The following is a 27,500-nucleotide window of genomic DNA, read 5'->3' on the forward strand; positions in this document are numbered from 1 at the left end:
GGCTCAGCTCTGAGGTTCAGCTCTGAGGTTCAGCTCTAAGGTTCAGCTCTGAGGTTCAGCTCTGAGGTTCAGCTCTGAGGCTCAGCTCTGAGGTTCAGCTCTGAGGCTCAGCTCTGAGGTTCAGCTCTGAGGTTCAGCTCTAAGGTTCAGCTCTGAGGCTCAGCTCTGAGGCTCAGCTCTGAGGTTCAGCTCTGAGGTTCAGCTCTGATGTTCAGCTCTGAGGTTCAGCTCTGAGGTTCAGCTCTGAGGTTCAGCTCTGAGGTTCAGCTCTAAGGTTCAGCTCTGAGGTTCAGCTCTGAGGTTCAGCTCTGAGGCTCAGCTCTGAGGTTCAGCTCTGAGGTTCAGCTCTAAGGTTCAGCTCTGAGGCTCAGCTCTGAGGCTCAGCTCTGAGGTTCAGCTCTGAGGTTCAGCTCTGATGTTCAGCTCTGAGGTTCAGCTCTGAGGTTCAGCTCTGATGTTCAGCTCTGATGTTCAGCTCTGAGGTTCAGCTCTGAGGTTCAGCTCTGAGGTTCAGCTCTAAGGTTCAGCTCTGAGGCTCAGCTCTGAGGCTCAGCTCTGAGGTTCAGCTCTGAGGCTCAGCTCTGAGGTTCAGCTCTGAGGTTCAGCTCTGAGGTTCATTACAGGAGAAGGAAACAGAACTCTGTGAATTATATCCTGAAGTAGAATGTATGTAGAACTGTTTTGAGATCTCAGGATATTTTGATCTTTCAGTCTCATCGTGTCGACACAGCGACAGGAAAAAAGGCTTTCAACAACTTTGCTCCTGTGGAACAAAACTTTTTTAATTAATTGTTTTAATGCCGTTTAATGATTTTGAAGAACTGGTGGAGGACGACCCGCAGTGACAATGCACTTGTTTTATATAGTTTTATCTCATATTGTATGTGTAAATGTGTTATGTAATGGTTGATTTTATTAAATGTTTTTTTTGTGTTTTAGTATCATGTGTTTGTTGTTTATTTTGTGTTTAACAGGGAAACATGAAAAAGAGAACTTTTCTCTGTAGAAATAAAATGGAAACCTGGTTCACATCAGGAATGAAATGAATTAAATTTTATTTAGGACCAAATAACGGCTCAAGCCTAATATTCCTCTTTAAATTCAGGCAGTTTTCTAGTACTTTTCTCTATAAATAGTTGTTTTTGCATGAACTCTATGCAAACTGCACTCATGCATTATGATGATGAGTGCAGTTTGGTTCAGACACATGTTTAGATCATCGAGATACTCACACACTTTAGTCTTGGGCGTGTCGTGTGTCGGCTACAGCCAGGATTAAGACGCAAACAGACTTATATCATGAAAATTTTATTTTTTATGCATCATAAAAATAGAAGTAAAGAACCACACTTAAAAATATTTACAACTTCAGGTGAAAAGTGATTGACCGTATCGAAAGCAACCGTTTTATAAAAGGCACTTGAGAAATATAAATATACCGGTTTAATATAAATTGGTCTTTTTCATTATTCTCAGAAACTCTTCCTCGCTGACCTCTCCGTCTCCATCTCGATCAGCCTCATCAATCATGTCCTAGAAAACATATATTTAGCAGAAACAGACCAATTAAAGAAGGAAAAAGCCTGCCATATTTGGAATAATTAATAGATGAAAAAGCAATCTTTTAACAATAATTACACATTACTTAATATGATTCAATATCATTTTTCATGAGCAGCACCGCAAACACTTCTCTGCATCATATGAAGGTTTTATACGATTGGACAACTATTTAAAACTATAAACTCACCCATATTGTTTATATTGGTGTATTTTGCTTGTTTAAATACATTTTGTGTCTCTTTTATAATGTAAAATGTGTGTAACTGTGAATACATGTGAATGACTTGTGTTCATGTTTTACCTGCAGCTCCTCGTCTCTCAGGGCTTCTCCCAGCTCCTTTGCAACTCGCTTCAGGTTTTTGAAGGAGATTTTGCCCGTACAGTCGTCGTCAAAGAGTCGGAAAGCCTTTAGAATCTCTTCTTTGGAGTCCTTGTCGCTCTGTGGAGACAGTTGTATAAAGTCTTGTGGACTTCTTTCATTCTATGATTCACTTTTTGCTCTTCACACCATTTTAGCGCTCATCATGCTGAGAAAGTCTTCAAAGTCGATGGTTCCAGAGCCTTCTTTATCAATATCTGCAATCATCTTCTTGATTTCTTCCTTCTTTGGCTCAAAACCAAGGGCCCGCATGGCCACCTGCAGAATGCAACAATGCACAAAACAATACATTAAAATGCTTATAAAAGTAATTGTAGAAGTAATAAGCAACATGCACATAGACCCAACCTTAAGTTCTTTAACATCGATGGCTCCTTTCCCATCAGTATCAAACAAATCAAATGCTTCTTTTATTTCCTGCTTTATCTCTGCAGTCACTTCGATTTTGGGAGTAGATCTTTTCTTTGATTGTCCTGCGGAGCCTGCGGTTTTCCTGAAGCCTGAAGCCTGCAGAATGTCACAAACAAATAAAACACGATCTGCATTTAAAAGATGAGACATTTGAAAGACAAAGTCGCACCTGAAAAACTTTGTCTGGTCAGCTAGCATGAGTTAACTGTTAGCTTCTGTACCACATTCTCTCATCGAGTTAACTTCTTCAAACATGCATTCTGATCGTTTCAAATAGCATACACAAGCTAGCTATTGTAAAAAATTAAAGGTGCAAATACGCGCTTACCATTTCAATAATCGCTGTTTTCAGACCGAGAGGGAGAAATGTGCTCGAGCCTCGGACGTCAACAATGTGAGCGCCAACGGAAACGCTCTGCTTTGAGTGACAGCGCAATCATCCAATGGACAAACGAGATTTCGTCACGGGAACCAATGGCGACGTTTAGTAGGCGGGCTTTTGAATGTGTGCGCCAACCAGAGCAGAGTAGTAATTGTTCCCTGGCAACCGGGATATGGCGCATGCGCAGTGTTGTATTGACTAAGCTCCGTCTAAAAGAGCTCTGGATCATCGTTTATCAAGGTAATTTAAAAAGGTTTGATGAATGCACAGGGATCAAACTGTTCACGTATATTCTTTTTCTGTCTAGAGGTTATTTATAACCTTTACAACCAGAAATATGACTTAGTTTTAGCAAGTGAACGAGTCCACAAGCTTTAGCTGTGTTGTTTGTTCTCGTCTTGCTTAATAATGTTAAACCTCATCATAAACTTTCTATGGTTATGGTTTTATGAAACTAGAGAGGTCATGATTTCTGTTGCAATGCAGTGGGGAGTTATTTGTTCTGGCTATTTCGTATCATGGTGCAGCTAAATGAATTGAAAATAATGTAAACACTGAAAATGAATTAATCATAGGGTTGAAATTGGCATAATGGTATTATTTTTGTGGGCCTAATAGTACAGGGAACTCTACCTGTCTTTGTTAGGACATTTCTAATCTGGATTATAATTAAAATGTGACAAGTCCTCTAGTTTTAGTATCCTCTAGTTAATATTTTCCTAAATACTTCTGTTTTCTGAGTATCTATGGCATATTATGGAAGTTTAGAGCCATAAAAGAGCCCTAAAGTCATCAATGCATATTTCTTTTTTTCTTCTCGTTATTACAAAGACAGACAAGATTGTTTCTTTTTTAAACAACCTGTAATTGTAAAACCACTATAAAATACTTAATGAAGTACTAAAGTGTTGCAATCACAAATCTCCAATTTAACTCCAGAAAGAAGATTATATATTATATTTATCACTTTCTAATTTAACATTCTTAATTTGATTTCAGGTACTTAAAGTTATGGCAGGAAGTACTGTTTTAACCCTGCGTCATCATGTGGGTCTGCAGAAGCTGTCTGCACTGTCAGGCATCACAACACAGTGTTTGGGACCTACCAAAACCTACAAAATCATTCAAGACGATGACACCGGCGAATCCGCTCTCGTATCCTCGTGTCATCGGGTCTTAGAAAATCTTGAGTTGACCTGTGCTGTCGGTCAACTGGTTTACGAGACCGTGAAAGCCCATCACAGGACGTATAAAACTGGTTCTGGGAGCTTGCTTTTCATGGCTGGGGCGTGGAGTCGTGCCGCTTTAGAGTGCCTTCATAGAGAAATTCCCATTGCACATATCATTTCAGCTTTGTCAGAAGGAATGGACGTTTGCTTAAGTGTTTGCAAGCAATGTAGCATCCCAAATAAAGAACTTCACGCAACACCAAAAGCTCAACCTGTTAAAGCTGCTGTGAAGAATTCTGCAAGTCACCAACTGCCATTAAACAACAAGACGCAAAGGAAACTAAAGCTAAGCCGGCATTTTCAGAAACCAAAATTAGAAAATATTACCACAACTCACAATACGAACTCGGAGAAGTCAAAACTAACTGACATCGCAAAGACTTTAAGCCATGGCCACTCTGAGACAATGGGTTTAGTGGTCAAAGCGAGCCAAATTCAATCCGAACAAGATGTAACATTTGACGTAGACAAAATTTCAACCTGTTTACTTCCTAGTTCAGCCGAGAGTCGTGCATGCGTTGTACCTGGCTGCATTCTACCCGTGTGTACAGAACAAGTGATCATTGCACGTCGTTTGGAAGGGCAGCACTTGAAGGTTGCGCTTATAGACGGTGATTTGACGCCTTCTTACCGCCATCTTGGTTATAACAAGCCAAAAAGACTTCAACATGTTTTCGATTTGTCAAGTTCAGACAATGGCGAGGACGACTGGTTGGAACGTGTTGTAGGACTTGTTCTAAACTTGGAAGTGAACGTGCTGCTAATTCGCGGCGTTGCAGATGGAGATCTAAAGAACCACTTTTGGAAGCACAGTGTTCTCGTTCTAGAACAGATGAGGCTCTCCATTTTGAAGACTTTTGCCTCGTCAGCTGGCGCCACGTTGGTGTCTTATGCCACGCAGTTAAACTCGAGATGCGTTGGAACTGGAGTCAGTGTCAGTATATGGAAAGATTTGAGCAATTTCGCAAGCAAATCAAATCGCGAGACGTATTTGAACGTTTGTACCGTGGAGAAAAGCGGCCTGGTCACTGCTGTGCTCTCGAGCTGGGTCCAGGGAAAGTTACAGTCTGAGGAGGACGCATTCTTGGCCTGTGCTTATCGCTTATATTGGGCATTAAAAGACAAATCCCTTCTGCCCGGCGCTGGGGTGACTGAAATGTTTTGCATCCGTCGACTGCAGAAGCTAGCGGGGCTTTATGCCGGCGGTCACAAAACCGTTCCATCAATGAATCCCTGGACAGCTGCAGGGCCTGGCACCGGTGTCGTGTTGCAGCTCATGGCAGACGCTTTCATAGACTTCGTGAGCAGTGTGATGGTCAACGCCGGGAAGTATTCAAAAGTGGAAGCCAGGACTGTTGTGGTCGAGCAACTGCACGACTGGGATGGAAGTGTTAATTGTGCAAAGATGTCCCAAATGACTTTAGAACATGATCCGCTGGACGGTCAGTGTAATGTCTGTGATAATGTGAGTGTGAAGCAGGAGGCCTGGAGGAAAGCACTGGATCTAGTTTTCCTGGTTTTACAAACAGATGCCGAGGTTATTACAGGTGTGGGGCAGAAGAGATTGGAACAGGGGGATCTTATAGTTTTATAGCACTAAAGAGTTCTAAAATCGCCTCATTAAACCTTTATCTAGCAATTTAGCTTTTTACCATCTTTGCTTTTTAATGTTCCTCCACATCCTTTAATGTTCTTCTGTTTCAATGGTCAAGTTAATATCCATGTGATCTAAAGAAGCAGACTCAAGTGTAAATGCACATGTTGTGTTTGATTTCAGTTTTCACCACACAATGGAGACAAACCAGTACTGCAATGTACTACGACAGTACTGCAATGTACTTCTACAGTACTGCAATTTACTACTACAGTACTGCAATGTACTACGACAGTACTGCAATGTACTTCTACAGTACTGCAATTTACTACTACAGTACTGCAATGTACTACGACAGTACTGCAATGTACTTCTACAGTACTGCAATTTACTACTACAGTACTGCAATGTACTACGACAGTACTGCAATGTACTTCTACAGTACTGCAATTTACTACTACAGTACTGCAATGTACTACGACAGTACTGCAATGTACTTCTACAGTACTGCAATTTACTACTACAGTACTGCAATGTACTACGACAGTACTGCAATGTACTACGACAGTACTGCAATGTACTTCTACAGTACTGCAATTTACTACTACAGTACTGCAATGTACTACTACAGTACTGCAATGTACTACGACAGTACTGCAATGTACTTCTACAGTACTGTACTGCAATGTACTACTACAGTACTGCAATGTACTTCTACAGTACTGCAATTTACTACTACAGTACTGCAATGTACTACGACAGTACTGCAATGTACTACTACAGTACTGTACTGCAATGTACTACTACAGTACTGCAATGTACTACGACAGTACTGCAATGTACTACGACAGTACTGCAATGAATGTACTACTACAGTACTGTAATGTACTACTACAGTACTGTAATGTACTACTACAGTACTGCAATGTGCTACTACAGTACTGCATTGTGCTACTACAGTACTGCAATGTGCTACTACAGTACTACAGTACTGCAATGTGCTACTACAGTACTGTAAAGTACTACTACAGTACTGCAATGTACTACTACAGTACTGCAATGTGCTACTACAGTACTACAGTACTGCAATGTACTTCTACAGTACTGTAATGTACTACTACAGTACTGCAATGTACTACTACAGTACTGCAATGTGCTACTACAGTACTGCAATGTACTTCTACAGTACTGTAATGTACTACTACAGTAATGCAATGTGCTACTACAGTACTTTACATTACATTACACTTTCTGAAACTTTATAAGCATCATTTCTGTTGCCTTTTTATCTTATTTGTTGTATCATCCTCTGGTCATCTACTGTACAACACAAGGAAACAAGTATGTGTATAATAATATTAATTTAAAAGAAATGTGACAAAAATGTCCATATATAACATTTCTAAAAGCTCATATTTCAACTTTTGCAATGTTGTTATTTATTTGATCATAAACTAACTCTAAAATGATGTGAACCTCTTTGTTTTGGCCATAGTTAGAACTAAACATCATGATTAAAAATGTACCTTATTCATTTTCCACCCTTGATTTTAATTCAAATGTTTTTGTCAAGCTCAAAATTGCGACATAAACCAGGCAGTACTTCTAATAGTGTTTTGCTGTGTACTTTTGATTATATTATCTGTGACTGTTTTCCATAACGCTCTCAGTATCTGTTGATCTTAGACATAATTTTTTTAGTCACTATTAATTGAAAAGCTTTTATAGTGGAGTAAATATGTAATGCCAGTTTACAACCGCCACACAGTTTCCTTTATTAAACTCCTGTTTGCTTAACCTTTTAAAATAACATGATTCCACTAAGTATGTTTTTTTGTATTAGATTTTGGTTTGCCGTAGTTTAAGTGACGTCATCTTTAGTGGAGGAGGTGACAGGTCGACACTGACGCTTTCCTCTTTCTAAATATAGACTCAGGCGACAGGCGCGACAGGTGAAAAACACTGAGGAGGTGTGGAGTCATGAGGAGGTGTGGAGTCACTGAGGAGGTGTAGAGTCCATGAGGAGGTGTAGAGTCCATGAGGAGGTGTAGAGTCATGAAGAGGTGTAGAGTCCTTGAGGTGTGGAGTCATGAGGAGGTGTGGAGTCACTGAGGAGGTGTAGAGTCCATGAGGAGGTGTAGAGTCCATGAGGAGGTGTAGAGTCATGAAGAGGTGTAGAGTCCTTGAGGTGTGGAGTCATGAGGAGGTGTGGAGTCATGAAGAGGTGTAGAGTCCTTCAGGTGTGGAGTCATGAGGAGGTGTGGAGTCACTGAGGAGGTGTGGAGTCATGAGGAGGTGTAGAGTACTTGAGGAGGTGTGGAGTCACTGAGGAGGTGTTGAGTCACTGAGGAGGTGTGGAGTCATGAGGAGGTGTAGAGTCACTGAGGAGGTGTGGAGTCATGAGGAGGTGTGGGGTCATGAAGAGGTGTAGAGTCCTTCAGGTGTGGAGTCATGAGGAGGTGTGGAGTCACTGAGGAGGTGTGGAGTCATGAGGAGGTGTAGAGTACTTGAGGAGGTGTGGAGTCACTGAGGAGGTGTAGAGTCACTGAGGAGGTGTGGAGTCATGAGGAGGTGTAGAGTACTTGAGGAGGTGTGGAGTCACTGAGGAGGTGTTGAGTCACTGAGGAGGTGTGGAGTCATGAGGAGGTGTAGAGTCACTGAGGAGGTGTGGAGTCATGAGGAGGTGTAGAGTCACTGAGGAGGTGTGGAGTCATGAGGAGGTGTAGAGTCACTGAGGAGGTGTGGAGTCATGAGGAGGTGTAGAGTCACTGAGGAGGTGTGGAGTCATGAGGAGGTGTAGAGTCACTGAGGAGGTGTGGAGTCATGAGGAGGTGTAGAGTCACTGAGGAGGTGTGGAGTCATGAGGAGGTGTAGAGTCACTGAGGAGGTGTGGAGTCATGAGGAGGTGTGGAGTCACTGAGGAGGTGTGGAGTCATGAGGAGGTGTAGAGTCACTGAGGAGGTGTGGAGTCATGAGGAGGTGTAGAGTCACTGAGGAGGTGTGGAGTCATGAGGAGGTGTGGAGTCACTGAGGAGGTGTGGAGTCATGAGGAGGTGTAGAGTACTTGAGGAGGTGTTGAGTCATGAGGAGGTGTGGAGTCATGAAGAGGTGTAGAGTCCTTCAGGTGTGGAGTCATGAGGAGGTGTGGAGTCACTGAGGAGGTGTGGAGTCATGAGGAGGTGTAGAGTACTTGAGGAGGTGTGGAGTCACTGAGGAGGTGTAGAGTCACTGAGGAGGTGTGGAGTCATGAGGAGGTGTAGAGTACTTGAGGAGGTGTGGAGTCACTGAGGAGGTGTTGAGTCACTGAGGAGGTGTGGAGTCATGAGGAGGTGTAGAGTCACTGAGGAGGTGTGGAGTCATGAGGAGGTGTAGAGTCACTGAGGAGGTGTGGAGTCATGAGGAGGTGTAGAGTCACTGAGGAGGTGTGGAGTCATGAGGAGGTGTAGAGTCACTGAGGAGGTGTGGAGTCATGAGGAGGTGTAGAGTCACTGAGGAGGTGTGGAGTCATGAGGAGGTGTAGAGTCACTGAGGAGGTGTGGAGTCATGAGGAGGTGTAGAGTCACTGAGGAGGTGTGGAGTCATGAGGAGGTGTGGAGTCACTGAGGAGGTGTGGAGTCATGAGGAGGTGTAGAGTCACTGAGGAGGTGTGGAGTCATGAGGAGGTGTAGAGTCACTGAGGAGGTGTGGAGTCATGAGGAGGTGTAGAGTCACTGAGGAGGTGTGGAGTCATGAGGAGGTGTAGAGTCACTGAGGAGGTGTGGAGTCATGAGGAGGTGTAGAGTCACTGAGGAGGTGTGGAGTCATGAGGAGGTGTAGAGTCACTGAGGAGGTGTGGAGTCATGAGGAGGTGTAGAGTCACTGAGGAGGTGTGGAGTCATGAGGAGGTGTAGAGTCACTGAGGAGGTGTGGAGTCATGAGGAGGTGTAGAGTCACTGAGGAGGTGTGGAGTCATGAGGAGGTGTAGAGTCACTGAGGAGGTGTGGAGTCATGAGGAGGTGTAGAGTCACTGAGGAGGTGTGGAGTCATGAGGAGGTGTAGAGTCACTGAGGAGGTGTGGAGTCATGAGGAGGTGTAGAGTCACTGAGGAGGTGTGGAGTCATGAGGAGGTGTAGAGTCACTGAGGAGGTGTGGAGTCATGAGGAGTGAAAGATGCACATTCTGACATTAATGAGGGAAATATGTTGATATGACTCCCACACTTTTACAACACGTCTATTTTTGACTCATATTACGTCCCACTATAATATATTATTGAAGGTTTTGTTTTGAATATCAGCAAACAGCACAATTTCTTTCATATTTTTATTTATTTATATTTATTTATATTTGTGAGGACAATGATATGTTTTTTTAAGTAACTACAGACATTTATTGTGGTTCACCTTCTCAACTTTAGTGTCCACACAGTTAGTTCTGAACAAACAGTCAATCCTTCACGTCCTTTTCCCCAGAGAGCCACTTTTACACAAACACAATGACAGAGAGCTGCTCCTCAGATGGTGACCAGAATTACAACTATTATTGCACATCTAAATCCTTTGGGGCGTCAGTTGGAAGGAGGTGTAGAGCTTCTGGTGGTTGACCCCGTCTGGATTACATTCCCTGTGACGGTGAGTTCTCTGTTCCCGCTCTCTCCCTCCGGTCTGATTCCCAGAGTAACCCTCATCCTTTCATCTCTGTGTTAACCATGTCGTTCTGAGCTTTACTGTGAGGAACAACTGCCACAGACTTCTTGGACGTCACATGCCTCAGCGACCGCTCCAGCAACAGTGTCACCAGCGTGAACCTCTCAGATGTGGTCTCTCACTCCAGCGGCCACAGCCCCTGAACAGAGCAAGTACAAAACACATTCATGCCATGTCTTTTTTCATGTAAATCCAGTGGTATTTCCCATTGGAACACCTCTCACAGCTCATGAATGAACGGAGTCTTTTGTTTTGCAGGCTGCATGAATGAGACCGCTTCCATTCCCATGATGTGCTGTTCTGTGGTGAAACCCTTCAGCTGGTTGGTTGCTTCAGTTAAACCTTTAAGCGTTTAGTGGGCGTGTGTGCTGCTCGGGCGCATGCGAACTAGAGGCCCGAATGGGGAAAGCCTCTCTTAGATCTAAGCCAGCTGCCTTGATTTAACCACTTCATTATTGCCAGAGCGCAGGAGAACTCATGCAACGCCTCCGTGAACTACATCTACCTTTGCTGCGCTGCTTTGCCATTACTTTCAGGGTCAAGTTGCTGGACGTCAAAGGGCTCTTGTCGGAGAGTGTTTTCAAGCAAACTGACCCCAGGAGGTAAAGGAGTTTTTAAAGGAGGAAGGGGAGTGGGAAGAAGAGTTGCAGTGGGACAAGGGGGCGGGGGTCCTGAAGAGCAAGAAGCAGCAGCAGCAGCAGCAGCAGCAGCAGCAAGAAGAGGTAACAGGAGGAGATGGCGACTGGTGAAATCACGACACTGCCCCCCTCCACGGACGAGAGCGGGGGTCTAACTCCAGGGACCTTCAAGGACCCCAAGCGGTTGTACTGCAAGAACGGGGGCTACTTTTTGAGGATCAGGTCGGACGGAATCGTGGACGGGATACGAGAGAAGAGCGACCCTCATAGTGAGTACAGGCCACACAAAGCTGCGTTCTGTCTCTTCAAGGAACTAGGAAAGGAACAGGGAAAGATGTGGATTTTCCAGACACTTCCACGACTGTTTGGGGCCAGAATGTGTCTACGTTTAGTTTAGGAAAAAGTAGCAGCGCCTCAAGTAAATGTCACTGGAAATGAAAGAATTGAAGTTGGTGTTAATATGAGTGGGTTGAATAACTATTGCTTTATTAGGTTGTGTTCAAGTGGCAACACAAGTCTACAGTTTCAAATGGAGCTGGAACAAATTAGGATTATATGGTAGAATTTACCCCTGAAGTCTAAAATTGCAGATTTGTTGACCTTGTTTATGGTCTAATATCTGTAATTCTGTGACTTGTCCACATGAAGCAAGAACTGGCACATAATGCTGTGTCTCTGTCAGCATAAATCAACAAAAGTTATATTATTATTATAATATTTTGTTTACAATAGCTTTCAAAATGTGTAGATCATAAGTTTTGATATTGCTTCCAAAATCTGTAACAAAGTAAACACCCATAAATAAGTCCTTCATCTGGAAATATGTCAATCAATAATTCCATAATGAAGTCTGTGATGTAATGTATATTATAGCCTCATGTTCCACATTCAATATTTGAAATAAATATACTCAACATGATGCTCTCATCATTCACACCAGCATTTCCTCTTATAAAGACTTATGAAAAAAGTTTTATGAAGGATTATAATATAATGTACAGGTTTTATGACAAAAAAACTGTACAGAATAATAAATGAAAAGCATCAAACATAATTAACTTGGAAATCTGCATTTTATTTTGGTCAGTTTGAAATTAGAGTAAAGAAAACAAACATTACACACGACTCAGGACACACGACTCAGGACACACAACTCAGGACACACAACTCAGGACACACAACTCAGGACACACAACTCAGGACACACAACTCAGGACACACAACTCAGGACACACAACTCAGGACACACAACTCAGGACACACAACTCAGGACACACAACTCAGGACACACAACTCAGGACACGACTCAGGACACACAACTCAGGACACACGACTCAGGACACACAACTCAGCACACACAACTCAGCACACACAACTCAGGACACACAACTCAGCACACACAACTCAGGACACACAACTCAGGAAACTTAACTCAGGACACACAACTCAGGACACGACTCAGGACACACAACTCAGGACACACGACTCAGGACACACAACTCAGCACACACAACTCAGGACACACAACTCAGCACACACAACTCAGGACACACAACTCAGGAAACTTAACTCAGGACACACAACTCACAACACATAACTCAGGACACATAACTCAGGACACACAACTCAGGACACACAACTCACAACACATAACTCAGGACACATAACTCAGGACACATAACTCAGGACACACAACTCAGGACACACAACTCAGGACACACAACTCAGGACACACAACTCAGGACACACAACTCACAACACATAACTCAGGACACATAACTCAGGACACACAACTCAGGACACACAACTCACAACACATAACTCAGGACACATAACTCAGGACACATAACTCAGGACACACAACTCAGGACACACAACTCACGACACACAACTCACGACACACACATCCAATGTGTTCTCAAATTAGCCTCCAAGTGCCTGTAGTAAGAGGCTATTTTTAAAGTCAAAAGCTGATACTACAGCTCGTCTTAGGCCGTGATGAATTCCCAATGAGTAACTGAACTGTAATGAGTATTAATCATTAATAACACAATAATATCTAACACGAGTCTGTGACGGGGCCTGAGCTTCTTCAATGGAGCCTTTGTTAAATCTGGGTAAAAGCTGCCAATATTGGACCACATGTGTTTCTAATGCTAAGAACCAGAGCTCATTGTAATTACTGTAACTATCATTGTGCTTAATGATCAAGTGATTGAAGTAGTACCACGCTGTGCTAATAAACCCACATTTTAATGGTGAATAATACATTTAATGATGAATAATACACTGACAACCAAACGGTGCTTAATGGGCCTAAATTAGTTTTGGCAAATGGTAAACAAATGATGGTGTAGTTTATGATAAATGAGTGTGTTGGCTAGCTAATGCTTAGTTTAATACATCTTTCACAACTAAAGCTAACTTTAAACGTAAAAATAACAACCTATTACATTTCAAATTAAATATTACCTTATTTTTTATGAATACTGCAGATGATCAGTTTGCTGTTTTCACACGTTTTAGCAATTAGCAATAGCGTTGACCCACAATCACTCCCTTTGTCAAGAAATGTGTCTTTAATGTGTGTTTAAGTCTTTAATATGTTGTTCACAGTGATATTCCCACAGAAGTGTTCAGATATTCCCACAGCGTTAGCTCAGTGTTGTTAGCTGAGCTAACAACACTGAGCTAACAACACTGCTGAGCTAACAACACTGAGCTAACGCTGAGCTAACACTGAGCTAACGCTGAGCTAATGCTGAGCTAACACTGAGCTAACACTGAGCTAACGCTGAGCTAACACTGAGCTAACGCTGAGCTAACGCTGAGCTAATGCTGAGCTAACACTGAGCTAACAACACTGAGCTAACGCTGAGCTAACACTGAGCTAACACTGAGCTAACGCTGAGCTAATGCTGAGCTAACACTGAGCTAACACTGCGCTAACTGAGCTAACGCTGAGCTAACACTGAGCTAACGCTGAGCTAATGCTGAGCTAACACTGAGCTAACACTGAGCTAATGCTGAGCTAACGCTGAGCTAACAACACTGAGCTAACGCTGAGCTAACGCTGAGCTAACACTGAGCTAACGCTGAGCTAACGCTGAGCTAATGCTGAGCTAACACTGAGCTAACGCTGAGCTAACACTGAGCTAGGAGCCTGAGATGCACTTACTCTTATGATTTATTTTCTCATCAAAAACATAATGGATCAGTTAGAAATTCCGACGTCATTGAAATATAAGGATCATTTACATTTACACAACACATTTTTTGTCCTGATAGTTTTTTGGGACATTAAGCAGCATGAAAAAGAAAAGAAAAGAGTAAAGTCCTTCGGGTAAATAGTCACAACACTGCCTATGTGCTTCAACCTAACCTGAGCATTGCAGTCGCCACTTACATAAGCAAGTCTTTCAGATATACATATACTTCATTTATTACAGGTGCAACAACACATGAATGTTTAATGCCCATAAATGACATTATCTGTGGGACGTGGACACAACAATCACATGTTTGATGGAGCCGGGGTCTTTGATGTGAACCATGAACGATGCAGGCGCTGGATAAGTGCACACACATGCCATCTCAAGCCTTTAGTGAGGAGAAAAAACAACTCACATAAAAAGAAAAGAACAAACATAAGCTGCATGTTAAAAAGCAGAGGCAACAACACAGACCCAATGTTAGTGCAGTCATGATGAAATGACCCTTATTAAGCTTTATTTTTTGTACTTTTAAGAATAGTTTAATGGCAGTAATTATTGCTTTTCAGAACATAATAACATTGTACCGTGAACATGGACTTTTGCCTCGTCTCCTTGTTTCCTAAAACATTGATCCAGTGTAATCCTGGGTCTGGTGCCAACAGTGGGTCAGGAAGGGCATCTGTGTCAAACCAATTGTTTCCCTTTGAGATGATTGGGATAATGTCTTGTGATTATAGAGTTCACAATATAATCGTAAGAACTAAAAAGAATAATAATTGATGTTAAATCTACAGTATACTCTACACATTGTAGTAACTTAAATGTGAAGGGATTTATTTCCTCTGATGCTTTAAGTCACGTTGCTGGTCATTGTGATTTGTGAAAGTGAATTACAGATTTGACTAAGTAGTTATGGTGTTGTTGTTACTAACATTTATTTATTTATTTCGATTTATTTTTTAGGTCAGACGACTCTTTGAACTAAAATATGGTTAAGATAAATATATTTGGAATTATACATTTGTTATCACATTTTTTAGGTTTATAATTTCACTTCCTGTTGTAATTGATGACATCACAGTAAGAAATTACCCAGCAAACACTGGGCAAAAACTCATCTAATGTCACAATATTTTTTATATGACAGACAAAACTATATGAGCGCACCTTTATTTGTTTGAATTAATGCTTAGAGAGTCTTCTTTGTGTAAACTATGCGTAAACTTTGACTGGAACGAGTCCCTGGTGTGATGTAACTTCCTGTCATTTTCTACGGATTTTTAAATGTTTTCTCCACAAATACCTGCTCAATTGGTGTAAAACTATCTTTTATTATGTACAACAGCTATTAATACACCAAATAAAGTAAAACCCGTAAAAGCAGTCATACACACTTTAAATATTGGATCTTTTAGACCGTTTAAATGTCTAAATCTACCTGTTATCTTAGTTTGCGTTGCTTTCTTCATCCATGCTGTGCTGACCCTGATAGAAAGAAGAAAAGGTCATAAGTATGGCTATGCTTTATGCAACATTCCACATTCTTTGGGTTATGGCTGTTGATTTTGGACAGAGTAATGCATCACAAATCCTTTCAAAGCAGAGTTCAGATGACTTTACCCTGAAAAAGGACACACCTTCATAGTTTATTGTTTCACTTGTGGTCACGATGTCTTCACAGTTAATAAGTTTGTACAAGCTGTCGCCCCAGTTCCTGTCAGATCCTCCTCTTCTCTAACAATTTCCTGTTGAACTCCAAATTCTTCCGTCTAATTTGACTTGTTTTCTTCGCATAGTTCATCTCTTTTCTTTTAGGAGAGAGAGCAGTTTGCATAATCTTTCCTCTTCTTTAACACAGTAAAGCTTCAACTGCAGGCGACCTCAGTGGGAGAGGTGGTCATCAAGGGGCTGTATGCAAACCGCTATCTGGCCATGAACCGAGATGGACGACTGTATGGAACGGTGAGTCACATTAGAGCATTAAACTAAACTTCCCACTGTTTAAAGTCCAAACGCACAAACTCAAGGATCAAACCTAAATCTCCCGACGTTAATTAACTGAGCAGTGTGAAGGAGGCACTCATGTGGTTCAGAGGTTGTCATGGCGTTGTCCACGGTCCATAAAAAGAGCCAGAAGCGTTTCCTCTAAATGAGAGGCTGCCACCCAGGATCACGCTCTGCCACTGCTGCTCTGAAGGAAATCATTACAAGCTGTTGCATTGCTCAGCCTGGAGCAATGTAAATGTAACTTTCAGTATCTTTAACTGCGTGGATTCAAACTTAAGTCATGTGATGATTCCTGCAAGGCCTTTACCCCATTCTTCAGACAAAAACAGAAACAAGTGTCTGGAGTTAACGCCCAGTGAGATGAATCTGTCCAGATGTGAAGCACTTTGTGTTTCTGAGTGGACAGTCCTGAACAGCACAATGTTATTGGCACAGAAATGTGACTAGAAGCCATCAGTTATTTACAGTCATTTATTAAATAGATTTACATTAGATACATTTTAGTGACACACGTCACAGCAGCATTAATGAGGTAATTATTAATGAGGTTGTAATTATTAATGAGGTTGTAATTGTTAATGAGGTGGTAATTGTCCTGAGAAGACGTTATTTATTGCACTTTGAGTGATATAATGGTTATTCTTCCAGAGACGGGCCACAGAAGAGTGCTACTTCTTAGAGCGACTGGAGAGTAACAACTACAACACGTACAGATCAAAGAAGTACCCGCACATGTACGTGGCCCTCCAGAGGTCTGGGCACCACAAATCTGGAAAAAAGACCAGCGCTGGTCAGAAGGCCATCCTCTTTCTGCCCATGTCGGCCAAGAGCTAATCTCAGAGGAAAGAATCATGTCTTTGAGGAAACAACCAATCATGTTATGGCAATGCAAACTTCTGTTCCATCAGCTTTGGAACACGATGGTGCTCCTCACACTGTTTGTGGAACAAAGTGGCTGCTTCCCAGTCAAACCAGGACATAACTGGTGGAGCCTCCAGGCTACAACACTGAAACTGCAGTCTACATTTATGATGCCATTTACTTAGATGACTGTATCTAGATGAATCATTATGAGGTAATTCAATAAATTATTTAAATCTAAACAAATGATAAAAATCCATCATCATAAGAAAATGTGACAGCATTTGAGTCCAGATATAAAATAATGTATGTATGTATCTGCCATGCTTGGAAGGCAAAGACAAACACATTATTTTTCATCTGATTTAAAACCAACATTTTTTTAAAATAACTATAATCTATAAAAGTGTACATACTGCAGATCCTGCTCACGATAATACGCTTGGTTAACTTCATAGAACATTTCCTGAATCTGCTGTATTTTAAGGCTCTACAGTGACACAAAACAAGCTTCTAAAACAAAGAGACTGCACTTTCTCTGTTGTGACCTTTGACCTGTGTTAGATTGCCTTCGCTCTGTAAATGCGACAGTATCAGAACGTGAGGTGTAGCGGCGTGTGCCCTCTCATGCTTAAAGGGGATGTCTAGTCCTTGTTGTCCAGGGGCCGGTGGTACAGCTGGTAGAACATGCCCGAGTACACCGCGGGCATCTCCTCCATGGTCAGGTCGATGCGGTTGAACCCGTGTTCCAGGCCGTCCAGCAGCAGGCGGGCCACTCTGGAGGTGATGGGCGTGGTCTCAGAGGTTTTGGCCAGCTCCTCCAGGTGCAGCCACTCACAGCGCAGACACTCCTGGGGGCAGAAGTCGATGTGGTAGGACAGAGGGCTGAGGCGGCAGATCAGGTACAGGTCCGACATGCCAAAGGCCCCGGGATGGTTGTGCTGCTGCCGGATACTGAGCAGGGACCTGAACTGTGAGCGCACCCCGGTCTCCTCTAAGACCTCCCGCACCGCTGTGGCCCCTGGGAACCACACACACGCAGAGTATAACATGTAAACAAGAGAAGTGCTGCTTTAGGACAAATCCTACTTCATGAATGTATAGTTTTAGATTAGAGATACTGTATTTGACATGTTCAGCTCACCAATGTCCTCCCCTGGATCAGACAGACCTCCAGGGAACTTCCACGCATTCTTTGTCTGAAACAAAAGTGAAACTCTGCTTAGACCCAGAGGAATGCATCCATATCCTTCATATATTGCTTTTCATAAATAGGAGTGTGTTCTATTTAACGTCGTGATGTGCCTTTTGAATTTCACACTTTTTTCACATTTTGTCGTGTGGCTTACACTTCACTTCCATCATATTGAACAACGCTGCTGATTAACTTATACCAGTGCTGTATAAACTTTATTTTTGTAGGTCTTAACAAATGAATGCTGGGTTTATTATCACATTTATTGTATTTTTGAAGCAGAAAAGTGCACTACTATACTTGGGGAAATGTGTATTTATATTCCTAAATAAAGGGGCATAAATGAACTGTGTTTGTCATGATTGAGTCACTACATCTCTGAAAAAAAAAAAAAAAAAAAAAAAACATTTATTATATATATATATATATATATATATATATATATATATATATATAAATAAAAGTAAATTGAGACACTTGAGATCTTGTTCAGTTCATAATTCAACTTGACTCTTTGGCACTCAAACTTTGCATTACTGGTCACAACATATCAACTTCCCAGGAATGTACATAGAAATGACTGTATATCTCCAAATTGGTGATATATGAGCTTGTTTGTGTGTGTTGCATTCAGGTTCGGTGATGTGGAAAAGCTGTTAAGTCACATCCAGTTTGGGGCCATTTGTGCAAATAAAAACTGATAAATAGCCTTGTGTGGTGAGGGGGGTGGTGCTCCAGAGCTCCACAGCCCTGGCTCTGAGGACACAGTGCAGGGGCTGTTCCACTGCCTCAGCCAGAGCAGGCAAACACACTGTTTACTGCTTTAACCATTAAGACATGTTCTCCTTCAGTGGAGCGGAAACAACAGATCTGTCAGCAATTCATCAACAAATGGTTGACAATAGTTTAATTCATTGCAGGCCAAACTTAGCTTTTAGTGCTTCAAAACAAACCAACCAAATGTACCTATACTTCTTTTATACTAATATTTCTGCATTATATTTTTCTGGAGCAAAACCAAAACAAACTCAGCTTCGTGCACAATAGCATATATTATTTTACCTTATTTCTGTCTTGAACAACCAGAACATTTCCATTGGACTCATCAACAACTGCACCTGAAATTGCATAAATATTCATCATCACAAGTTAATCAGCAAAGTACACAATTAGTAATAAGTGTACAGTGGTTAGCATGGACTAAATTCCCTCTGCATTTAAAAAGAATGCTTTATATGGAAATATCTTGTACCGAAAGTCTGGTCCCAGAGTGCTGCATCGGCTTGACATCATTTTGTTCAATTTTCATTTTTATTTAATTTAGAGTGTGTCTATGTCCACATTCCTTGTAGTTTGGATATTTTTGGCATGTGACACAGGCTTTCATCTGATCTCACCCCTGAATAACTCTTTTCCCGTTGGAGTGATTTGAAGGTAGTGACTAAGGCCCCTGCTGAAGTGCGGGGCCCGCAGGCCCTGATGGATGTCCCAGATGTGGACAGTGAGGTGGATCATGTTCAAGACTGACACGAAGTTGGACCTGTGAGAGGAAATAGATGCAACGCAGCCTCTGCGCCATATTATGGAGTCTATCATTAAGTACGTTTGGTTAAGGAAAGTAAACGCTCACTGAAAATATGCAGGAGCCTCATTAACATAATAAGCTCAGGAGTAATCAGGAGCAGTGGTCAAGCTTCAGACCTCTTCACCGCAGTATTCACTTTGCACATTTGTTTTTCTACCTTGAACCGACACAACCTAGATACAATATTGTAATTAAAGGCGCAATGGACGATTTTTCGGCTATTTGAGAACTCAGGTGGAAGTGCACATGCCACTCCCCCGTGCACATGCCACTCCCCCGTGCACATGCCACTCCCCCGTGCACATGACACTCCCCCGTGTGGACTGATACAACACACACGTGCGTTTGTTTATTAGCGCAACGGAGCGCATCACATCTCTCGTCTCCCGTAGATTTCCGTCTTCTTCTGCGTCAGCTCGAACTGTCTTTCTCCGTCTTCATTTGGTCCCGTACACTGAGGGAACTATATTATGATAGATCAATGCGCTTAGACACGCGGAAACGTGGGACGAGCCACACGCGGCTGCAGGTGAGCAGTAGGTGTGTTTTATGATTGATACGTGGCAGGACTAATCGGCAGTCCACGCCTCGAGGAAATAAGATTCAAATTTATGCCAAAAAAATCGTCCATTCAACCTTATAGTTTTATTTGAAAATAAATAAATATATATTCATGTAGGGCAGATATGTTTGCTTTCCTGGAATGTTCCACAGTATTACATTAACCTTACAGGTATTTGTACTGTGTATGTGGAGTCGCCTCTCCACAGATCTGACCTGAAACTGGCGACGTCACCGCTTGTTAAGTCCATGTGAATTACAGAACATCTCCATGGAGACTAGTAGGTGGCAGAAACTCCACTAGAAAAGTGACATAGTGCAGATAACATTTTATTCATTATTTCCTTTAGCTCTGATCTCACCTTGTTTGAAATAATGTCCATAAAAGTTAAAACACATAAATGAGGACTCGCCCAGGAGTTAGAGCTCCCAATTCAATTTTTACTCGTGGCCCAAAATGTCACATGTGCAAAATAAGCTATGGAAGCTCTAACTTCTGTGCGGATCCTTATTTGTGTTTTACGACAGCGGTGAATATTACCTTAAGTTGTTACTTAACTTGCACTGCGTTACTCAATTATTACAATCAATGACCTCATGTCCACCTCAAACACATCTCATCTCTGCATGATGATGTAAACGAGTCAGAAGAGGGAAAGATGCTGTGGACATGTTCTGACATGATCTCATGGACCACACTCTGCCCTCTGGTGGATGGTAAGAAACATTACCACACATTTGGCGCTTTCATTTTTGCAGTTCAAATCTACATTGCCCCTAACAAATTCATTTATGACTCTTGTACCAATTATTTTGCAAAATGACATCAAATCAGCCTAGTTATTTGGAATTTATCTTTTTTTTTGTTGCTCCTAAATGTTTTTATGATGACTTAGAATGGGATTTGTTTGTAAGATCTTTCAAATATAACGTGCATATTGATCTGTAACAAGGCTCAGTACCTGCTACTCCGACTTGATGAGTGGCAAACCCTGGCAGCCGGCTCTCGCCCTCCCCGAGCCACAGGGCCATGACGCTGTGGTCTGCTTTGGCGTGATGGAAGGTGAAGCCCTGTCTGGAGGCAACAGCTGCACATCTGCTCAGAGAGACCGGGATTCTGAGCCAAACTGCAATCTTCTCCTCCGCCCTCCACTGGACCAGCGAGTCTGAGCAGAAGAGGCAGGGGCAGAGGTTCTTGTATAGTTTTATATTTAACTCTCCATTATTAAGGTGTAATAAAACATTTGAAAGTTCACCATGTAACTTCGGGTCTGTTATCGTCTCTAGAAAGGGAATATAAATCTAATGCATTATTATCATTATTAATAACATGATTACAGATATGTTTAATGCCATATGGTGGAACATTACTGACAAATGGAACTACAACTAGGTCCTCAGGGTGGGTGAGCCAGGGTCTCACAAAGACAAAGGGGATACTAATAGCCCATTAAAGGACTGAATAGGCTCGGTAGATACAAAGTGGGTAAGTTTCGGTTGAAACAAACAACTCTTTCCACTTCAGGAAGGCTCCGCCCAATGGGCTGGACTTACCACAGAATAGTACAAATATCTGAGTTCTCGACCTAAATTCTCTTATTGACAATGACTCTTGGATGAGAGTCGAAACGTCTAATTTTGGCCTGGATTCTTACACAGTGCACCTTTAAAGATAGTTCAGAGTCCATAAACAGACTTGTCAAGTAAACTATTTATTTTTGAGACTACTATGAATAATAATTGATTGCTGAGCATCCCAGACATGTAAGATTGTGAGTTGAACTTCAAGGATAGGTTGTAGAACGATTTGAAATGGAATTATGAATTATCTAAGTTTTTAATTCATTTCCATTATGCCTTTTGCAATATGACGCCATGCTAAATGCTTAATGAGTATATTGTATTATATTGTATACTATTACTCAATAGGGGGCTCATGAGGCCTGGGTTAGGTAAGGAAGGACATGCGTTACTAAGAGTCTACACCTGTCCACACAGCTCTTCTGAGGGGAAACTGTGCTGCTCTGGACAGGTCTTAATGCACATACCGTGCAGTAATCCACCAAATACAGTCTCGCTGATGTCCTCTGGGACAGTGCTGTCCGCCAGGTCCACTGTCACCCCTCCGAACCGGTCCACCGAGGCCGCGAGCGCGCTGGATCCCTCCGCCTTCTGCAGCTGGGAACGGAACACCGAGCATGAAAATGCACGGACACATTTACGTGAAGGACCGGCTGCTCCACCTCTAAATGTCCTCCCGACCGAGTTTAAAAGTCTACACGTCAATACTAAAGCTGACATATTGTTAGTGATGGGTCATTTGAAGCCGAGAGGCTTGTACTGAGCAAAGGGGGCGTTTCCAATGAAGCCCTTCTTCTTCTTCTTCTTCTTTGTTTTTTTTTTTTTATGGCGGTTGGTATCCAAGTGTTACATTACCGCCACCTATTGTAGTTATAAGTCTTCTTTAGTTGTACGCCTTCAAGGCACGTGCTCCACGCCACACCGTCAAAAATATAGCGCGCAGAACACATGGATCTGTTATATTACAGAATAAGGCATGCGGCTCGCGGCTAAGCTCCGCCCTGAAAGTTTCATAACTACCGTAAGTGAGGGTCAAATTAGAACAGTGAATTTACACAAACTAGCTAGAAGAAACAACTCTCACACGTTTAACATACTTTGCACTACACAATATTTTCATATTTTTTTTGACATAGTATACTATATTCAACTACACGTAAACTCGCATTTGGTTTTGATCAGGTTTTGATCAACAACAACTGCATTGCACATATCGACATTACGGTAAAATGGGGCGGGGACTCGCATGAACCAGGAACTAAGCGGCGCTGTGTTTACACCGTTTACACATGTCTGCGCTCTCACGTGGAGACTAGTTCTAGTTTTAAAATGTCCTCAAAGAAAAATAAAAGTAAATCCAAAAGAACTAGTGAGGGGGACAGTTCCTTGGGGCTGAAGGAGGAGGATGATTCTTCAGGTCAACGCTTGAAAAACAGCAACTCATTCACTGTTATCGACTTCATTGAAAAAGGTAAACGTTTGGCAAATGTCTAATACAATAAAACTATCATTTGTTCTACAATTTGGTGTCGTAGGTGATGTTGAACAGATGTAGGATACAATGATGTTTCTGTACATTTCTTTGCTGATGTTACTGTGGTCCAGGAGTACCATGTGCACAGCATCAACAGCATCTTTACCCATAAAGGCATAAACACAATACACGCGCCTGATGACTTGAGGCAATGATTTAGATACTGCTAATTTCTTGCAAACAGCGAGATTAGATGTGTTTTTTTTAATCAGCAATGTGCATTAAGGCTGTAATAGACTAAAGAACTTATTCATCGAGCACATTATCCTTTATATTATTATTTTAATATATCTATGCTCCAAACTTAGCTCTATGATCCGGCAATACATCTGACCCAAAGTGCCCTGACAAGATAAGAAAAGTCATATTTGTTTGTAATCTCCAGATAATTCACTCTACCCAATACAAATAATGAGTTGACAGACAACTGATCAGTTTACTAAGAAACTAAAGGCCAACATCCCTAATGCATCTATCAATGTGTTAATTATGAAAGCAAGAATACAGTTAATAATTAGTTGCAACAATGTATTTCATTGTGTATAGTTTGTTGGGCAATGTGGTGGGACATCATGGGACACGGTGTGCAGTAGAAACATTTAGTGAGATGTTCAGAAACGCTAAACCAGCCGTCATTTTATGTGTTTGTTATATTGCACTGGTTTGTTTTAACAGCAATTATTTCAAGTTACCATAGATTTGACATAGGTGTGTGGGACATGTTGAGACGTGGTGGGACATGTTGGGACGTGGTGGGACATAAAGGGACGTGGTAGGACATATTGGGACGTGGAGGGACATGGTGGGACGTGGAGGGACATGGTGGGACATGGTGGGATGGACATGATGCGTTCAGGCTTCTTATGGATAAACATTGCAATAATAACATGATCACAACATATCATTTTAAACTGATATATTTCTTGCAATGAACTTTTATGTTTTCCTGTTATATTTATATATATATATATATATATATATATATATATATATATATATATATATATATATATATATATATATATATATAATGCATGAGGCACCAGTGTACAAGTGGGACATTTTCATAAAAGAGTGGGGTGCGGGACATGGGCCTGAATTGGCTGTGCAGGACAAGCAAACTTTATACTTAAACATACTACTAACTAACAAACATAACATAAGATTAGTCAGTAAAATGGAATGAGCCTTTACATTTTTAATCTTGGTCATTTGTATAACACTGTAGAATTGTGATAATAATCCTTTATGTCTATTTCCCTGACAGCTGATGACAAAACACCTAAAAGCTGCAGATCATGGCTCGCTCAAATGGGTCTCGCCTCAATGAAAGCCGCCCTAGTGTGTATTGGCCGACCTGTCCTACTGACCAGCCCCGTGGGACAAGATGTAAGCACCACTGTACATGATGTTGTGTGTTTGTATGTCTAATTGTATGTCTAATATCTAAAGTGCACATGTGTGTTTCATCTGTCAGGTGTGTTTGTTGTGGTGTCTAAAGTGCACATGTGTGTTTCATCTGTCAGGTGTGTTTGTTGTGGTGTCTAAAGTGCACATGTGTGTTTCATCTGTCAGGTGTGTTTGTTGTGATGTCTAAAGTGTATATGTGTGTTTAATCTGTCAGGTGTGTTTTGTTGTGGTGTCTAAAGTGCACATGTGTGTTTCATCTGTCAGGTGTGTTTGTTGTGGTGTCTAAAGTGCACATGTGTGTTTCATCTGTCAGGTGTGTTTGTTGTGGTGTCTAAAGTGCACATGTGTGTTTCATCTGTCAGGTGTGTTTGTTGTGGTGTCTAAAGTGCACATGTGTGTTTCATCTGTCAGGTGTGTTTGTTGTGGTGTCTAAAGTGTATATGTGTGTTTCATCTGTCAGGTGTGTTGTTGTGGTGTCTAAAGTGCACATGTGTGTTTCATCTGTCAGGTGTGTTTGGGGTGGCCCGTGGCCTCGTTCCCTGGTGGAAAGGTGGGACTGCAGAAGTGTGCTCTGAGTAACCTGAAGGTGAAGCAGGGAGAGGAGGTGGTGGTGCAGCCTGTCACTGGACCTGTGCTTCAGGCCACAGAGGTGCTTCTCTCCTGCAGGTGCTGTTCAACACACTAGACATTCATCACCATCAGTCCACCATCAGTTATTATTTTAGTATAAATATTATTTTACTCTTTTATGTGTGTGTGTGTTTTAGATTTTGTAAACTATTATTAAACAACAATTAGAGTTCTTGTTTTTGTTGCTATGTTGTACCAGTGGTTTAACTTTACAGCACAAACATACCTTTAGTTGTGTGGTTAAAGATTGCCATCTGCTGACACAAACATGTAACTGCACACACTGTCACTAAAACATTTCTCATTTTAGGTCAAAGGATGACAAACTTGACACTGATGAATTCAAAAACTTCTTTTTACGATCTTTAGGTAAGTTAACCCTTTCCCCACATGTTTTAGTTTTCATTTTGAAAATGTTTTATTCTGAGTTTACCTTACTTTACATTATTTATTTTACAAATGGCGATTTTAGAATGTTTTACATCTATAACAAAATATACCATATTGATTAAATTAAGATAAATACACAATAACTTTTCATCCCACAATGGGGAAATTGCAGTGCTGCAGCGCACAAGAACAGCAGGAAAATAGAAAGTAAATGGCAATAAAAATATAAATACATAACTATTAAAAATAGTTGAGGAATTACACAGAATTATTCAAAATAGACTTAAATCTAGAGCGACACAAAACTGCAGGTAAAGAAACAAAAGCTGTGGTTCTGCACAGTGCTGCACATGGACAAGAATAAATAGCAGGTAAAGTGACTCCAGTGTATTGTATCATTATGTTATAGTACTGCATACATTACTACAGGTGAGAAACTATGTTCATTGTACAGTCTGACAGCAGCAGGAAGAAAACACCTGCATATACTGTTTACCATAGATTTGAAATAGGATTGAAGAAATACTGCCACCCGATGGTTACTTTCATTAAAACTACATCAACATATGTAACCCATTACAGTAACTTTACAACATAAACAAAAAATCAAATTCAGGAGGTGCTGAGCTTTAAAATTAGGCATCGATTACTGTATATTACTTAATTTATTACTTAATAGTAGCGTTGTCACATACTGAAATATAAAACTCCACTTCGAAATATAAAACTCCATTTTGAAATATAAAACTCCATTTCGAAATATAAAACTCCATTTCGAAATGGAATATACTCTATTCTCTTTACGAATTTAAATACTACAATGATAAAACATGTTTTTTAGAGTAAGGTTTTAGATGATAAACTGACATGAAACTGACATTTCAATACAAAATAAATAGTTCTTTCTTTATCAAACACTGCGGTCGTAAACTAGTTCTGATAAAGCACCCGATCATTCTAAAACTGTTCAGGAAAGGTCACATTTTGTCCTTTTTGTGATTTAGTTTGTATCAATATTTCCCAGATGAGATGAGTACCATATGTATTTTTGATACAAGGTTTAATATTGATTAGTACCTGCTTTTGTTTATACTTTTGACAACTCTAATTAGAATTGAAAGATCCTTTACATTTTACCTGCTGACAAATATACTGGATAAAATAGTCCATAAATCAATGGAACAAATACATAAATATAGTTTCTCTTCCACAGACGGAAACATCATTCTTCCCGGGAATGTTGTCTCTCTAAGTTACTTTGGCCGCTCGTGCAACGTGCGGGTCGAGAGCATCCGAGGAGAGGACGGTGTTACCCTGAAGCGTCCGGCTCCTCCTTTAGGACAGGACACTGAGGTGGACGAGTCCTCTGTTGACCCCCCGGACTGCACTTCGTCGGACCTCTCCCTTCAGATGAGTTTCCTGACAGTAGAGGACAGTTCACCGCACACACCGAGCTCAAGAGGCGACTCCTGCCCCACAGCGAGCACCCCTCGGCGCACCGCACCCCTCCCGTCTCTATCCTCTCTCGCATCGCCTCCTGCACACTCCGACAACTCCCAGAATGCACCGGCAGAAGTACAGCATCGGACACTGAACCTAGAACAAGCTGAAGCGTGCCCTACAGCGCCATCTGGTGGTGTTTTGAGCACT

The 27,500-nt window shown here is 41.5% G+C and overlaps 5 protein-coding genes across 5 annotated transcripts in view; 3 read left to right on the top strand and 2 right to left on the bottom strand.

The window, feature by feature from the left end:
* Positions 1–1,305: 1,305 nt before the first annotated feature.
* cetn4 (centrin 4) lies at positions 1,306–2,758 on the bottom strand. The gene is made up of 5 exons (XM_072432866.1): positions 2,682–2,758; positions 2,291–2,449; positions 2,072–2,200; positions 1,865–2,002; positions 1,306–1,533 (listed from the first exon to the last, which is right to left on the bottom strand). Exons 1-5 carry the CDS (start codon positions 2,682–2,684, stop codon positions 1,444–1,446), a joined length of 519 nt encoding a protein of 172 aa, XP_072288967.1. The 5' UTR covers positions 2,685–2,758; the 3' UTR covers positions 1,306–1,443.
* Positions 2,759–3,737: 979 nt separating this feature from the next.
* Positions 3,738–5,689, top strand: bbs12 (Bardet-Biedl syndrome 12). The gene has a single exon (XM_072434988.1). The coding sequence runs from the start codon at positions 3,747–3,749 to the stop codon at positions 5,556–5,558; it is 1,812 nt and encodes a 603-aa protein (XP_072291089.1). The 5' UTR covers positions 3,738–3,746; the 3' UTR covers positions 5,559–5,689.
* Positions 5,690–10,789: 5,100 nt separating this feature from the next.
* Positions 10,790–18,506, top strand: fgf2 (fibroblast growth factor 2). Its single transcript, XM_072435024.1, has 3 exons — positions 10,790–11,150; positions 15,955–16,058; positions 16,752–18,506. The coding sequence occupies exons 1-3, from the start codon at positions 10,979–10,981 to the stop codon at positions 16,935–16,937; spliced, it is 462 nt and encodes a 153-aa protein (XP_072291125.1). The 5' UTR covers positions 10,790–10,978; the 3' UTR covers positions 16,938–18,506.
* On the bottom strand, positions 17,609–22,674 carry nudt6 (nudix (nucleoside diphosphate linked moiety X)-type motif 6). Its single transcript, XM_072435012.1, has 5 exons — positions 22,354–22,674; positions 21,268–21,471; positions 19,222–19,277; positions 18,109–18,163; positions 17,609–17,985 (listed from the first exon to the last, which is right to left on the bottom strand). Exons 1-5 carry the CDS (start codon positions 22,604–22,606, stop codon positions 17,609–17,611), a joined length of 945 nt encoding a protein of 314 aa, XP_072291113.1. The 5' UTR covers positions 22,607–22,674.
* Positions 22,675–23,152: 478 nt separating this feature from the next.
* The window catches only part of afg2a (AFG2 AAA ATPase homolog A), a 174,629-nt gene continuing 170,281 nt past the window's right edge, over positions 23,153–27,500 (top strand). The window contains exons 1-5 of the mRNA XM_072435001.1: positions 23,153–23,357; positions 24,688–24,809; positions 25,339–25,496; positions 25,771–25,829; positions 27,064–27,500. The exon at positions 27,064–27,500 is cut by the window's right edge and continues 193 nt beyond it. Of these exons, the coding sequence (XP_072291102.1) occupies positions 23,216–23,357; positions 24,688–24,809; positions 25,339–25,496; positions 25,771–25,829; positions 27,064–27,500 (918 nt within the window). The 5' untranslated portion in view covers positions 23,153–23,215. The remainder of the gene's footprint in view (positions 23,358–24,687; positions 24,810–25,338; positions 25,497–25,770; positions 25,830–27,063) is intronic.

This window comes from Eucyclogobius newberryi, unplaced genomic scaffold (assembly GCF_026437365.1).
Source record: "Eucyclogobius newberryi isolate DKJ021-1_F unplaced genomic scaffold, fEucNew1.0.hap1 SCAF_11, whole genome shotgun sequence".
NCBI lineage: Eukaryota > Metazoa > Chordata > Actinopteri > Gobiiformes > Gobiidae > Eucyclogobius > Eucyclogobius newberryi.

Excerpts from the sequence above, each read along its gene's own strand:
- cetn4 (XM_072432866.1), bottom strand. Across the intron at positions 2,003-2,071 it reads GCATGATGAGCGCTAAAATG|AGCGACAAGGACTCCAAAGA; the intron begins GTGTGAAGAGCA and ends CTGTCTCCACAG. Across the intron at positions 1,534-1,864 it reads TGAGAGACGAGGAGCTGCAG|GACATGATTGATGAGGCTGA; the intron begins GTAAAACATGAA and ends TATGTTTTCTAG.
- bbs12 (XM_072434988.1), top strand. The coding sequence starts at position 3,747 with ATGGCAGGAAGTACTGTTTTAACCCTGCGTCATCATGTGGGTCTGCAG.
- fgf2 (XM_072435024.1), top strand. The coding sequence starts at position 10,979 with ATGGCGACTGGTGAAATCACGACACTGCCCCCCTCCACGGACGAGAGC. Across the intron at positions 11,151-15,954 it reads AGAGAAGAGCGACCCTCATA|TAAAGCTTCAACTGCAGGCG; the intron begins GTGAGTACAGGC and ends TCTTTAACACAG. Across the intron at positions 16,059-16,751 it reads ATGGACGACTGTATGGAACG|AGACGGGCCACAGAAGAGTG; the intron begins GTGAGTCACATT and ends TTATTCTTCCAG.
- nudt6 (XM_072435012.1), bottom strand. The coding sequence starts at position 22,606 with ATGTCAGCTTTAGTATTGACGTGTAGACTTTTAAACTCGGTCGGGAGG. Across the intron at positions 18,164-19,221 it reads TTGTTCAAGACAGAAATAAG|ACAAAGAATGCGTGGAAGTT; the intron begins GTAAAATAATAT and ends CTTTTGTTTCAG. Across the intron at positions 17,986-18,108 it reads TGATCCAGGGGAGGACATTG|GGGCCACAGCGGTGCGGGAG; the intron begins GTGAGCTGAACA and ends TGTGGTTCCCAG.